Source organism: Amblyomma maculatum, chromosome 2 (assembly GCF_055883805.1).
Source record: "Amblyomma maculatum isolate TAMU_Amacu chromosome 2, ASM5588380v1, whole genome shotgun sequence".
Classification (NCBI taxonomy): Eukaryota; Metazoa; Arthropoda; class Arachnida; order Ixodida; family Ixodidae; genus Amblyomma; species Amblyomma maculatum.
Genome location: NC_139345.1, coordinates 112,537,225 through 112,550,878, shown reverse-complemented (window position 1 = coordinate 112,550,878; position 13,654 = coordinate 112,537,225). Strand labels below are relative to the sequence as shown.

General features: G+C 43.9%; 1 protein-coding gene across 1 annotated transcript in view; it reads right to left on the bottom strand.

Annotated features, from left to right (window-relative positions):
* The window catches only part of LOC146199574 (uncharacterized), a 32,078-nt gene extending 22,986 nt beyond the window's left edge, over positions 1 to 9,092 (bottom strand). The window contains exon 1 of the mRNA XM_084595086.1: positions 8,828 to 9,092. Within this exon, the coding sequence (XP_084451212.1) occupies positions 8,828 to 8,994 (167 nt within the window). The 5' untranslated portion in view covers positions 8,995 to 9,092. The remainder of the gene's footprint in view (positions 1 to 8,827) is intronic.
* Between the last annotated feature and the right edge of the window lie 4,562 nt (positions 9,093 to 13,654).

The window sequence follows — 13,654 nt, the reverse complement described above, 5'->3', positions numbered from 1 at the left end:
CAGGCAAAGATCGATTCTTTTTCCTCCTCTCCACTCTTTTATCTGTCGCCTTCGTTAGTCGCCAGCAGTTAAGCCACGTGAGGCCCGCACAACGTTCTGAGAGAGAGCGTTTCCGTGTCGGGACATGCTCCAGTTGCAGTTCTCGGGACGATGCCAGCGCGCACGTCCTTGGGCTTCGTCGTATGGTGGTGGACACACCAGGCGACGATTAGGGTACTCGACCAGCGGGGAAGGGAGGGAGGGGGTGCTGGAACTGAGTCTCCCTTTTCCTTCGTTATCTCGCCGTCACGTATTCGTGCTCGTACACTCACGGCGCGCGCTATGCTGCGAGCGCTGCGCCAAGGTCAAACACTGCCATGGCTGATACAGCAGCAGCAGCAGGAGTAGCAGCAGCGGGTCAGATGCAGATGCGCCCACCTATGGCGCCGCCACAGAGGTCTGAGCCCCGTTACGCTCACCAGTGCGTATAGGCGCACGCTGAGAGGAGACAGTGGGCGGCTACCGCTGCTATGCAATGCATGGTAATACAGGTTTAACGGTGTTTCTGTGGCACAGCAAAAAGGTGTCTAAACGCTTAGAGCAAATGTTCCGAAAGACACCGTCTCCCCCCGTTTGAAGACGCCCCCTCACGCACGTGTTGGTCATGTCATTTCGCCTCGCTCGATTTACTTGTGTGTCATAATCATCAAATGGAAGGCGTGCTTCTTTCCCGGAGGCGGGGCAGAAAGCGCTTGGCCAAAGAGCGATTCAATCGAATTATCGTACGGCCTCTTTCCTTTCGCCGATGGAAACCATTTTACTTCCCTGTAACCAGAAGCTATGTGGTTTCGCGCTGTGCTTTTTGCTGGTGCCCAAGTATTTTGACGCCGCACGGTATACAGCACTTGCAGCTTTCAGCAACAGCGCCGCCACACCTTTGTGAAACCAGAGGGCAGCGGTAGTTCCGCTGTATCTTTGGTGCAGCCCGCTGAGGTGACCAACGTCTCAACATATCAAGAGTGCTGCTGACTTTCCAGAATTTTTTTTTTAATTTTTGCTTTTAGGTTAGGGTGCTGCTATATAGAACTCATTAGTGTACTCGTATCATCTGTCAACTATCATGGACAAGTCAATTCGCATTTGTTTCTCTAATACAGGCATTGCAAATGACTTCCAGAATTCAAGCTCTCAGCCATAACTCAACCCCTCATAAACGTTACTTTGTATTTTGACTGTGCAATCGAATGAGAAGTACGGAGAGTAATTAGTTCTATTGGTGATTTTCACGAAATACGGGAGGCGTTGCAGTCGAGCCAAGATGGCGACTGCAAAAATTAAGGACTCCGTTTCTGATCAGCTTAAGCGCGATAACTAGTTTCCTCGATGGTACGATTTACTCGGTTTGTTTCATTGAAGGTGAGCGATTATTTCTACCTGGCAGCTTAATTTAAGTATAGGCCTAAAACAAAGAACCAATGATAAACTGCAGATCGTCCTCCTATGTCTGCAAACGTTCGTCTTGCAAGCGGAAGCGTACACTATTGTCGCATGCCTCCAGGGTGTTTTTTTTTTTTTCTTTCTTTCAGTGTCAGCATTGCCAGTGTTCAGTGTTCCCGCACGGCGAGAAAGTCAGAAAAATGCGAAAATGTTGGATAATTTACGCATTGTTCCTGGTAAGCAAGGCTTCACGAAGTCACCGCATGAAGCTGAAAGCTAAAACATTTTGCGGTGGATTCGCATTCGGCTGTACTCTGTTTGAATCTCAGTTCAGCAAGATGAAATCAATTACCCTTTGCATGTGACCATTATATAAGTGGAGCAAGCTGACTTGTTCCTATGCAGACTTGTTTAGTGCTCAAGAGCGGTGTGCAGATGAACAAATCCAAGAGCGCCAATGGGCTCCTTCCTGACTTATTTATGTGCAGCTTCACTTCAGCGCTAGCACTGACTGTGAAGCTGAGTACGTGCTCTGAAATGTCGGTCAATTTGTTCTGTAGAACACTTCTCGAGCACTTTGATACAGACCTGCGGACGTCTGTACATTGTGACGTGAACTCGATGCCATCGAATCGGGGCGCACTCTCGGAGGTGCCACAGTGTGGTTAGTACCATACTCGGGTTTCCTCTCCTTTTTTCACTTGCCGGTAATCTATTTTCGAGGCTTTACTTCATAGCCCTCCACTACGGCTCCCCTTTCTCTCTTTCTACTTTCACTCCCACCTTTCTCCCTTCCCATATGGCGCGGTTCAGGTGTCCACAGAACAAGTGTGACCGATACTGCGCCTTTCCCTTCCTGTGAACCAATAATAATAATAATAATAATAATAATAATAATAATAATAATAATAATAATAATAATAATAATAATAATAATAATAATAATAATAATAATAATAATAATAATAATAATAATAATAATTATTATTATTATTATTATTATTATTATAATAATAATAATAATAATAATAATAATAATTATTATTATTATTATTATTATTATTATTATTATTATTATTATTATTATTATTATTATTATTATTATTATTATTATTATTATTATTATTATTATTATTATTATTATTATTATTGAAACAGGGGAAGCGCAAATTACCGGGTGGGTCTAGCGCGTTATATTTCCAGCGAGTTGAGGCGCCCTATATCGTCGCTTAATTTGTTTCTTGGCCCATCGGCTCCTTTCACAAATGTGCTCACCTCTCGTCACTCCGGTCCCCTCCCGTCGATGTATTATTTTAGCTCCCCCGGTGGCATCCCTTGCGGACCCTTGTTCGCGTACACGCGCTTTACTACTCGCTTGATCACTAATACCTTAACTTGTACCTCTACTATCTTACTCGGGGTCCAAGAATCCCGGAAGGACGAATTCCTATTTCCACTGCAAAAAAAAAAAATAAAATAAAATAAAATAAAAAAATTAATAAAGCTCCTTGTGTTGACTGCTCCTGCCAACTTGGCCGTTTCATGTGGTGTCGTGACGTCCTCCAACCCGGCGACCAATCAGAGCCCGGTTATGATACCTGCCAACTGCCACTTAATTGCCACTAGTATGCTCGTGACTCTTCGCTTACAACGCGACATTAGACTTTCTGGAGAACGGGGTCTTTAACGTTGTTGCATTAAAACTCAGTGAGCAAAAAATAACGTGCCGATCATTTGGATTACAACGAGGTAAAATTTAAGAATGTTATGCTTGCATCACGGTACCAATTAGAACAAGTGGCCACGATTACCGAGCTGGTTGTTCAAATGAAAGAAAACATACTACTTAATGAAACCAAGTCCATACTTGGAAGACAGAAGTCCCCTCCCTGAAAATGCCGCGAATGCACGGCTATCAGCTTTGTGACTGGCTTGTCAATCCGCTGTTTCTTCTCTCAAACTTGGATTCTCTTTAGGCTACTTGCAGTGGACAATCGGTACAATAGTATTTTCCCCCGACTTTTCTATTTAAATGGCCTACAAAAAGACAAAAATCAGTGCTTTCGATTTTTCTTTCTTCCGCGACGCCCGCAATACGACATCTCAAAGTGCTTACTATATTTAGCACCAGCAGCCCGCAACGCCAGTCCGCCGAGCGATTTTTTGCCTACTGGATCACGGCGTGCTAGCAGTGTAGCGTAGACGGCATAAAAACCGCCCATAAATTCATAAGAAAACTATGACAACGAGGTCTGAATTCGCCAAAGACGCGCTCGAGAAGGAGCAAACAAATGTTTACACAAGTTGCCGATCCTTCTTAAATTAGTTTACGGGACCGCAAGAATATGGCGTCAATTTCGTGGCGAACGGCTAACCCCATCTAGCGGGGGGCACCTTTATGCAGTAGGCACTGCTGAGCATCACAGCGATACTGTGTAGCGCCTCTAAAAGACTGGGGTGTGAGAGAGAGGGGGAAGGACTGTTATATGGAGTACAATAATTTAATTCCTCTTCGGCATGGTTGGAGCACTGACGATGCAAAACGTTTTTTGATAATCACCAGTGCCGATGATACAAGAGGTACGCAAGATTTCCGCTGGCCTGGTGCTCGGTTTAACTGAGATGAGTAGCATGGCAAATGGGCATCTGACCCCTCCATGAAAAAAAAAAAGAATGATTTGTGCCCTGGCGGTCTTTGTCCATGATGTTTAATATATATCTATCACTTTTACGTGGTATCAGGAGCTTGTAGTGACTGCTACAAACTGCTAGATTGTGATTAGTTACGATTGTAACATTCGTGAGTAGTTACAATTGCACCCTCTCTGCTCTCGTCCCAACGGTTTTTAGTTATAAACAGTTTCGTAGTTTCCTGCGCATAGGAAAGGGAGCTTACTGGCTGACCATAACTGCACAGCAAGGCAGTATACAGGCAATATGCTCCGATATTTTGGTAAGTACATGTAGTCAGCATGAAGCGTCCATTCAGTAAGGGCGAATACTGTCGAGTATAAATGACCAAATTAGAGTGTCGAAGCAAAACACACGTGATGCAAAGGAATGTCTGCACGTCAAGGAGAAAGTTTAGTTCGAAGATGCATTTACAAACCAAACTGCCCATACAAGCAGATTAGAGTTAGGGTCTGGCTTGATGTTCTTTGAAATATCTTTTTTTGTGCAGGAACACCAGATAGGTTGAACCTATCAACAGCACCTGAAGTGAGAGGTACCCAAAAACAAGAATTCCTTGACGCTGAATTGAACGTAGGCCATCGAGTTTGAAGGTTTGTACAGCGAGGTCTGAGGTATTTGGAACACGGTTCATGCTTACGCTTTGAGTAAGCAGTACCAAGAAACGTTTTTGTGTCACTTGTAAGCATTCTGGTGGGAGCCTTTTTTTTACAGAGAGCAAAAGTTTTCAGTTACTGGTCTCGAGATACTGAACTAAGCAATGAACTGGTGCATGCGAAGGAATCAAGCAATGTTGCTGTAGGTAAAATGGATGAAAGCGTGGAAATATACCTGCCTCAATTTATCCGTGTACCTGTCAAGTTAGCGTTCATTTATAATTACCAAACATGCCTCATGATGCCTAATTTGTTTTATCCGCCACTAAATCACATTACGTGTTTCTGTATGCCTAAATTATCTAAGTCCTGACTTCCTGGATGAACTAAAGTGATTAAGAAAATGACAAAACCAATCAACAAAAATCTCGTGTGACGTGATCTGCCCACGGAGAACTTCACTAATATTCCGAGCAACTGAGGTGTATCGGTGGGTTTTTACAAACAGCAAAAAAAAAAAAAAATTCAATCCCTAATAAACAGAGCGGTATCTTCGTTAACAGCAAGAGCGCAGCACGCAAGAAATAGTTACACAGAAGGGTATTAATGAAGTGAAAAACAAAACTCAGGACAAGTATAAAAGTACCATAAATATTAAAACATACCAGCCGGGAAGTCAAGAAAATCTCTCCGCCCCCCGTCGCTGTGGTACAAAAACAAGGAAGCACGTGGGAACCACTCAACCAAATCTCAACGCTTCCGCAAACAGCCGGCGAATGTGGGCTTCCTAGCAAGCTACCTCTTTGTGCGGTGAAGCCAGCTTTCACGAGAAACCCCATGGATCTGTTTGAGGGAGTGGCACAGACTTTTTGAAGCCTTCGCAGACGGCCCGCGAATCATTGTGCGAGTCACGTCGATGGACTGCCCCCCTTCGTCTGCCTCTTCCTCTCCCCACTGCACATTTCTCACTTTTCTGCCGCATGTCTGTTTTGTTTTCTCTTCAACGTCGGCCGATGCGAATAGCCCCGGTCCGCCAAACCTCCGGGAAAAATGAAATCGATAAGAGCGATCGGTGCGACACTGAAGGCATTTCTGATGAATGGCCTTCCGTTTATTGTTGAGACACGGAAAGCGGGCCATTAAGGTTTAACATATTCGAAATGGACACATGTGGTGATATTACGTCACAACTCGTATCTGCTTCGTCACCAACTGCATTCCATACTAAATTCGAGTTATCATTGAGTAGGTGTTACAAACGCGTGAACGAATCGTCTTAAGCCCTTAGCCGCCATGGATAGCTAATAGCTAGGGGCCCATGATCATACATGTATGACACAATACCATACAGACTCAAAGCTGACGGTTTTAATGTACAGGATCTTACACACTGCGATAATACCAGCTGAATAGGAGCAGCAATGAAGACCGTATAGTTACATGCAAATTCCTGGCTTCACAAATTTTGTATCAAAGCACCAGGTACAGTATCCGCACTCCTATCAATAGTGAAGATTGTCACACAATGCTGGAAACCTTCGTGTCTAGGGATGATAATGAGTTCGCCTTCATGAATAGGTTTTGGTTGGGCCAAAGCAAAGCATCTACATCAGTATACACATTAGCTTCGCTCTGAAATATATTAAGAAAAAAGGTTAGTCAGTGCAGTTTACGTGAAAAGTTACTAACAATGTAACAAGGAGGCCAGAAAAGTGCGGACGAAATAGCACACCGTTACTGCCTATTATATTCCAACATCGTCATATTCCACAACATCACTCCGCCGTAAAATTAACTCTCTTAAGTTTTACAACAGTTGGGCGAAACGTGAAATGGTTCATCTGGGTGTGATTATACATATATTTTAGCTGGTCACTTCCAGGAGTATACTGGACGTAAACGCGAGTACTTCCATTTAGATTTGAGCTCTGACAACATCCACAAAGTTTACCGATGAAGAATATGTTGCGTTGTGTACACACAAGACAGATGACGTCACGTAGTTTGTTTAGCACATGTGAACAGTTTAGACCCCCATGCGCTGTAGTGTGAGCGTTAAGAAGCTTGAGCTAGAATAAAAGGAAATTAATGTGAAGTGGTCAGTACTCTAACAATGTTACCGTTAACAGATTATTAGTTGTAATTGTGGATGTAGATAATAAATCTCATGTTATCTTGCTTTTATTTTCATACAGGTTTGGTACCTAGCTGATGTTTCCTGCAGGAATGTGTTACTGAAGGTTTTTCACTCCCGTTTATCACTCGCAGCTGTTTCTGAGCGTACAGCCATTCATGGCAACGGCTTGTCGCAGGGTCAGCGTCCGCGCGGGCTCTGCGCGCAGGTGTTGTTTAGTCGACTAGGAAGACCGGCGAAAAAAAAAAAAAAATTCACTCACGCTATCTTTCGCGAACAAAGCCACAGAACAACCTGCGGACTTGTACTGGTCGACTACACGGCAGTGGGTCGATGAGATTTTCTTTTTAAACCATGTTATCGTGTCGCAGCTTTCGGTGGGCGAGAGCAACGGCTTTGCTTTACTTATGCAAGAGAGGGCAGATGAGGAAGTGCTTTGACGTAGTGGCTGCTTTCAATATGAGCGAAGCTACGCCCTAATCGGTGGACATGTCATTCCGAATTAAGCTATAAATAACAAAGCAGATCCAGACAATCATATCCAACGTACTGCCTTTGTTTTAGGTGGATAAAGCGAGCAATGAGACAAAGCACTGCGAAGTGTAAAATAAATTAGCGATGGAAAGGCTGCAACTGTAAATGTCGACAGCTGCGAAAACATTTGCTGTGCACAAGTGAAAAATACGAGATAGAGAGAGAGAGAGAGAGAGAGAGAGAGAGAGAGAGAGAGAGAGAGAGAGAGAGAGAGAGAGAGAGAGAGAGAGAGAGAGAGAGAGAGAAAGAGACGGGTATGGTACAAGCTTCGGATATTTTTAAAGGGTTACGACTAATGTGCAGGAGCTGCGAGCACATGTGACTGTGACTAAAAAAACATTCGTACAACTTCTTCTTTTTTTTTTTTTTTGGCTAAGAGGAGTTGCATTTCATTAATCAAAATATGAATTAAACACGCAGGTTACACAATTTATCAAGAATTTCAGTTCACAAAAAGAAAAGTGTTGACGACGAAGTGCACACGCATTCCCTCTAAAAACAGTATTTATAATTTTTTTCAGGCAAGATTTAGAGAGGGAAAGGGGCGGTGTCAGTGACGTCAGTCGCCGCTTTTCTAACTCAACTTTTCATGAAATATTCCCAGTACTAGCAAGGTCTCGCGCAGAGAGAAAGTACACGATGCGTCATTCGCAAAAGAAAAACTAGTACACACCGGACAAATAAATATGAAGCAAATTTTTCACCCAGTTACTCTAACTCGGCATAATTTGTTCAATGAAACGCGAATCTTAGTAGGAGATTTAAAAGAATCGTTAATGCTGTAAAACACATCGATGTCACACGCCTCTAATCTCAACCCTGTGGTCATAACCGCGATTCGCAAGCGAGGGAATACAGGCGAAACAGTGGACGGAAGACAATTATGAGCCATGTGCCGAGAGTGCGGAAACCTGAATAGCAACGCTGGACATGCTTTAGGCACGGAGAAATTATTCATCGCGGAAGAAATTGCTCCACACCTCGGACCGAACGATTTGTTGGCGTGTCACGAGGTGATCACGCGGTGTGAGACAGACGGTGCAATCTGTATGCACGCACGATCTCATAACGGTCACGAGTTCCGATCCATGGTCAAATCTTGTCCACTATATACACAGCCTCAACAACCGCACCCTGAGTCTATACTTGAACACGCATGTCATTTAACGACAGAAGAACTCTGTGTACAAACCCGTATTGCTATACTTCAGTTACAGCTTGCGTTCTCGGCTTCTTACACAACAAAAACGTTGAGACCAAGAAAGCGCTTAAAGTTCCACTTGATTTCGAAGATCCCGCTGCACTAATAACGTCGATTAGTACAGTAAACCCTTTTCCCGGGCGGCCTCTATCGAGCGTTATTACGACTTCGGCTCACAGGCAGCGTGCAGTGTTTGCGCCGCCTCGCCGACGCCTCACGTGACGTCCGACGTGTCCGCCCAGCGGTCGAACTCACCCGCATGTGCAGATCTGACAGACGCACTGCTCTTCTTTCTCGAGCACCACACCGCCGTCGACGTCGCCCGGACCCTGGGACGGCGGCTGCTGCTTCGGCTTTTGCAGCACAACCCGTTCCCGTTGCTCGACCCGGGCCGGCCGTTCCAGCTCCACTTCGTGTGACATGGCGGCGTCGGTGTCGTCGTCACAGTACGGCGCGCGAACGCGCTGTGTGTGACAACACACACACACTGGCAAGCGAGCGAGTCGCTCGCGCTGTTCGCGACTCCCGAAGCCTCCAGCGTAACGCCCCCCCCCCCCCCCCCCTTTTCTTCTCTCCTTCCTGTCATGCACACCCTTTCCTCGAAGCGCCTGTACGTTTCCTCCTTTCCACACGCGCGCACGCACGCGTATCCCGTGGTTACCAATCGTGCGGCGCCTACTGATGCCGCATGTGGGTCATTGGGAAAACGCGGTTGGCCGGCTACGCGGAAAACAGTTTTCATTTATTTCACTTCGTGTACCTGGCCGGAGGAGGGCGCGCCGTGCGGGAAGTACGGCGTGGAGGGCAGAACCGAAGGTCTCCCGTATATGGGGAGCATGTGACGCCAACTGGGCGACACCCTTTCACATTTAGCGGGTAATCTTCTCGGGTACACCTGGTAATTGTTTGGACCATTAAGCAAAGGTCATCGTTGCTGAGGGAACGATTTTGTCTCGTGTAGCTATATCGGCAAGGCTTTTTATCGCAAGCGTCCAATACATGTTGTCGGCCGAACTATGATCCTTACGGAAGACACGCCCACGGAGCTTTTAACGTAAACAAGGACAACACGCCCTCCAGCTGGGGGCCACATTTGTTAGACACCATTTTCAATGTTCCTTAATTTGACACAAAACAACTTACCGGTAAGAAACAGAGTTACCGTTGTAGGGACAACTGGACAACCATGAATAATTAGCTTCTTGTAGTTATCGCAAAGAAGGTGTATGAGAGCACGCATTTAAATGAACTACCAATCCCAACCATACGAACGACTTGAAAAAAAAAAAAAAAAAGCGCCACAATAAAAAAAAATACACAAAATAAGCGCTCACCTGCATGTATCGATGTTCTATCCAACAAAACTTATGTCAGCAGTTAAAACATTTTTCAGGCGAAGAAATATTTCTCCATGTCCGGAGAATGAAACAATGTCGAATGAGATACTGCGATAGTCACTGTTTAGCCAGGTAGCTTGGTGGCCCTGTTAGTTTATGATTCATGGTAAATTGAAAAGACAGCGGAAATAGAACGCATTCACAAGAAAATGAGTGCACAGGAAATTGTTCGAGCAAGTTCTGGTCGCTCTGACGGCTGGGGAAATCACGAGCAACACAGCGTGACAGGACGAGGCCACTTGCAATTTGCTATCCTCTGCGATGCAATTCCCAGTGAGTTCAAGGGAAACATCCAATATAAAGCACCGTACTGAGGATGGAAGTGACAGCATCAACCTGGACTGCAGAAGGAAGCTGTGCAATGAATGAAGATCCCGTTAATTTCATAGTTCGTAAACTAATCAAAGCTATTCCAAGAAGATTGAATAAGTATTGTATGCGTCCCATTGTTTTCCCTTGCTCATTGCAAAGAATAACATTCGTCATTTGCCAAGAATGTTGTAAGTTTTTTTTGTTATTTTTCATCGCCAAGGTTTACGTTTGGGAACTTTGCTAGCATGTCATTACAGACGGTGATTTTTGTTTTTATACAGTTTACAAACTTGTATATTAGAGACTACGAGAGATACATCTGTTCGGTTTGTGGAGGTGCGCTTTACGGCAATGTGGAGAGATTAAAGATTAGATGATTTATTAAGATAACTAAACGACTGTTTTACTTCTGATTTTAGGTACAGTGTTGTACTAAGTAGTTGAAGGCAGTCAATATGAAAGCTCAGCCCCGCATTTAAATTTTCTTAATCGGCAGTAAGGTGCAAAAGGTAAAACTAAAGAAACAAAACTCTATTGAAAGCTCACTGAACTGGCTTTTTGAAACATTCATGAAATAGCGGCTACAACACTTTAAAAAGATCGAATACAGACACCGTCTGAGAGTTTGATATTGTTGAAGAAGTTAGCATAATTTTACAGACATTTCCACGCGCAATGACGTCTTTCTATATTTCTGCAATGCGGGATAGCCGACATAACTAGTTTTATTATGTGCCCTTTTTAACGTTCGATATTTTGATCCGTGCTGCCGATTGCGAACATTTAAAATAGGAGCTCATCTTTTATGTTGACTGCCTTCAATTTCGCGATATAGCGTTGTCCCTTAATCTAAATTAAATAAAATTTGTTAGTTAATTTTAGTTGAATATACGTCTCAACATTAAGCTCTACGCCGTACATAACGTCCATCTTGCTATAGAAACCACCTGCAGTGACCGGACAGATGTATCTCACGCAGCTTTTAGAATACAAGTTTCTAAAAAGTGAAAACAAAAAGCAGAAAGAATTCTGTATTCTAGAAGTTCAGTTTACATGTAGGAAGATTTCTAAGTAATTGCATTGCATTTTCATTGTTCATGGTTTCAACGACAGCCAATTATGCCACAAAAAGAGGGCGCAAGAAAACTCCAACGGCGCTATCTTCCGTATTTGCCGGTGAGGATGTAACAGAGGCATTTTGAAAGTTATTAGAACGATTGAGAAACGCGTTACAGCTGTAATTATGCACTAAAATAAGTAATTACCACAGGGACCCGTTATTGCTGCCTAGTTACCAGCCAACACAGAACAGCCACAATTCTAAGCTTTGCGCATACATATACCGTCAGGAATATTTCACCGTTGAAATTTTAATGAGCTATGGGGAAAACGAACGAGTGTTCTCCATAACAGTCCTGCCTGTTTCTGCGGCGTTGTATTTTTAGCTCTGTTATGACCTTACCATTTCCTTACTAAGGCAGCAAATTTTTAATAAACTTCCTTATTTTCTACAGCCCCCGCACTATCTTTTTTTTTTTTTTTCTCGGTACTATAGTTGTTAAAACATCGATTGCCGACTTCGTGATAGAACTGTATTGTTCCAGTACCACAGCAAGAGGAGCCATACCGACGCCCATCTTCGTGACGTGAAATGAATTAAAAAGAGGCATATACACAATAGTCGCGACGCAACGCTCGAACCCGAACAATGCCTCACCCGTACGCACGCGTTGCGCGCAGCATCTTTTCAAATAGGCGGATTCGATCTACTCGAAACCCCATGCATATTGATATAGGATGAAGAAACGTCGCTTATCGCATGAGCGAAGCCACACCTTCCGAAGACGCTGCGACTGCTCAAGGACAGCGATGAAAGGTGTACCGGGCTTCAAAAGTGAATCTTCGTTAACAAGGCCAGGCTGCCATAGCTCAATAGAGAGCCGCTTGTATAGCGCGGAACAGCGAGGCATTCCTAGTGAATGGAATGCATCTGCGAAACAAATCAACTGTCTGCAGTTGGGCGGAGCCGTGTGTATCTGCGTGCATAACCCGTGCTTCGCTGTATAACGCCCCTGTTTAACCAATGATGTACTAGAAGTCTAACTTCGTAGTGATGAAGGGACGACCATGGCTTCCATGTTGATTTAGTAGTATTTACGAATGTGAAAGAAAGACTAACACGTGTAGTCTTCGAGTTGGTATATATAGTTCTTTTGGGAATTACGTGATGGAATAATATGATACATAAAACCGGTACTTCCTTTTGCTTCAAGAAGCAAGCCTTTCTACTATCTGCTCCCATTATTCTGCATTGAAACTAGATGAAACTAGTTGGATTGTGCTTTGCTGTCATTAAACTGTGACAGTACGTTGCGCACGCTAGCGGATTCTGCGACTCGAAGGAAAATCGCTGTTGATGCTACAGCATGTTTCTCGTTGTGGTTTCTATACTGCATTCATTTTGTAACAATAATATAGGAAGAATGACTGCTCTGTGGAATGGTCTTTAGCAGCGACATGCAACTGGCAAGCACGTTTTGTGCGTGATCAAGACAGATAAAAATGGCGAGAGATGAAACAGGGTTGCTCTCTGCTCACGGCTCAAAGCAACTAGAAGTTATTTACTCTGCGGCATCCCCATGGTAAGAAGACGTACCAAGTGATAACAATGTTCGACTCTATTAAACAGCGACCCTAATTGGCAACCGGCCTTAACAGAGTGGCCAGCTTCGGTTTCCTGAAAAAAACCGTCAAGAAGTTTTCTGGGAATATGTGACCCCTCACCTTTAACGCTACGCCGTCAACATCCCTACTACGAATCAAAATGTTTGGTACCCACACTTTTGTCAACTGCGACTGACTGCGAAAGGTTCTGAGGGAAGATGAAGAGCAGGCAACAAATGGTTCCAAATTATTTTTAGCTTTATAGCGCTCATTCCGACAGACCACAATATTTGTTGGATCACCAGCAGCATCTTCAGGTTTCAACAGCCAATATATATTCGAATAACGGAATCAGAGCTTAAGCGCGACACTGCAAGAAGAGTATACATCTTTAGAGCCCGCAGCAATATTACTCGTTCAGTTCTAAAATATTGTGAGAGCACTGATGAATCTACACCGAAGAAATGCGAAAGCATGAACATTGCTGGTGCACACGGTGCGTCACGTTTGTTCTCATTATTATTATCAACTAAATGCACCGTCATTATCATTGCTAATGTAATAATCGTCATTATCACTAATTGCAGCATCATTGTCTTCGCTACTATCATCCTCACTGTAAAAAATAATTATGGTGTGATTCCACGATCCTGTATGCACATTGTTGACCGGCAATATAAAAAAAAGAAAACTTGTGTGGCGCAGTTGG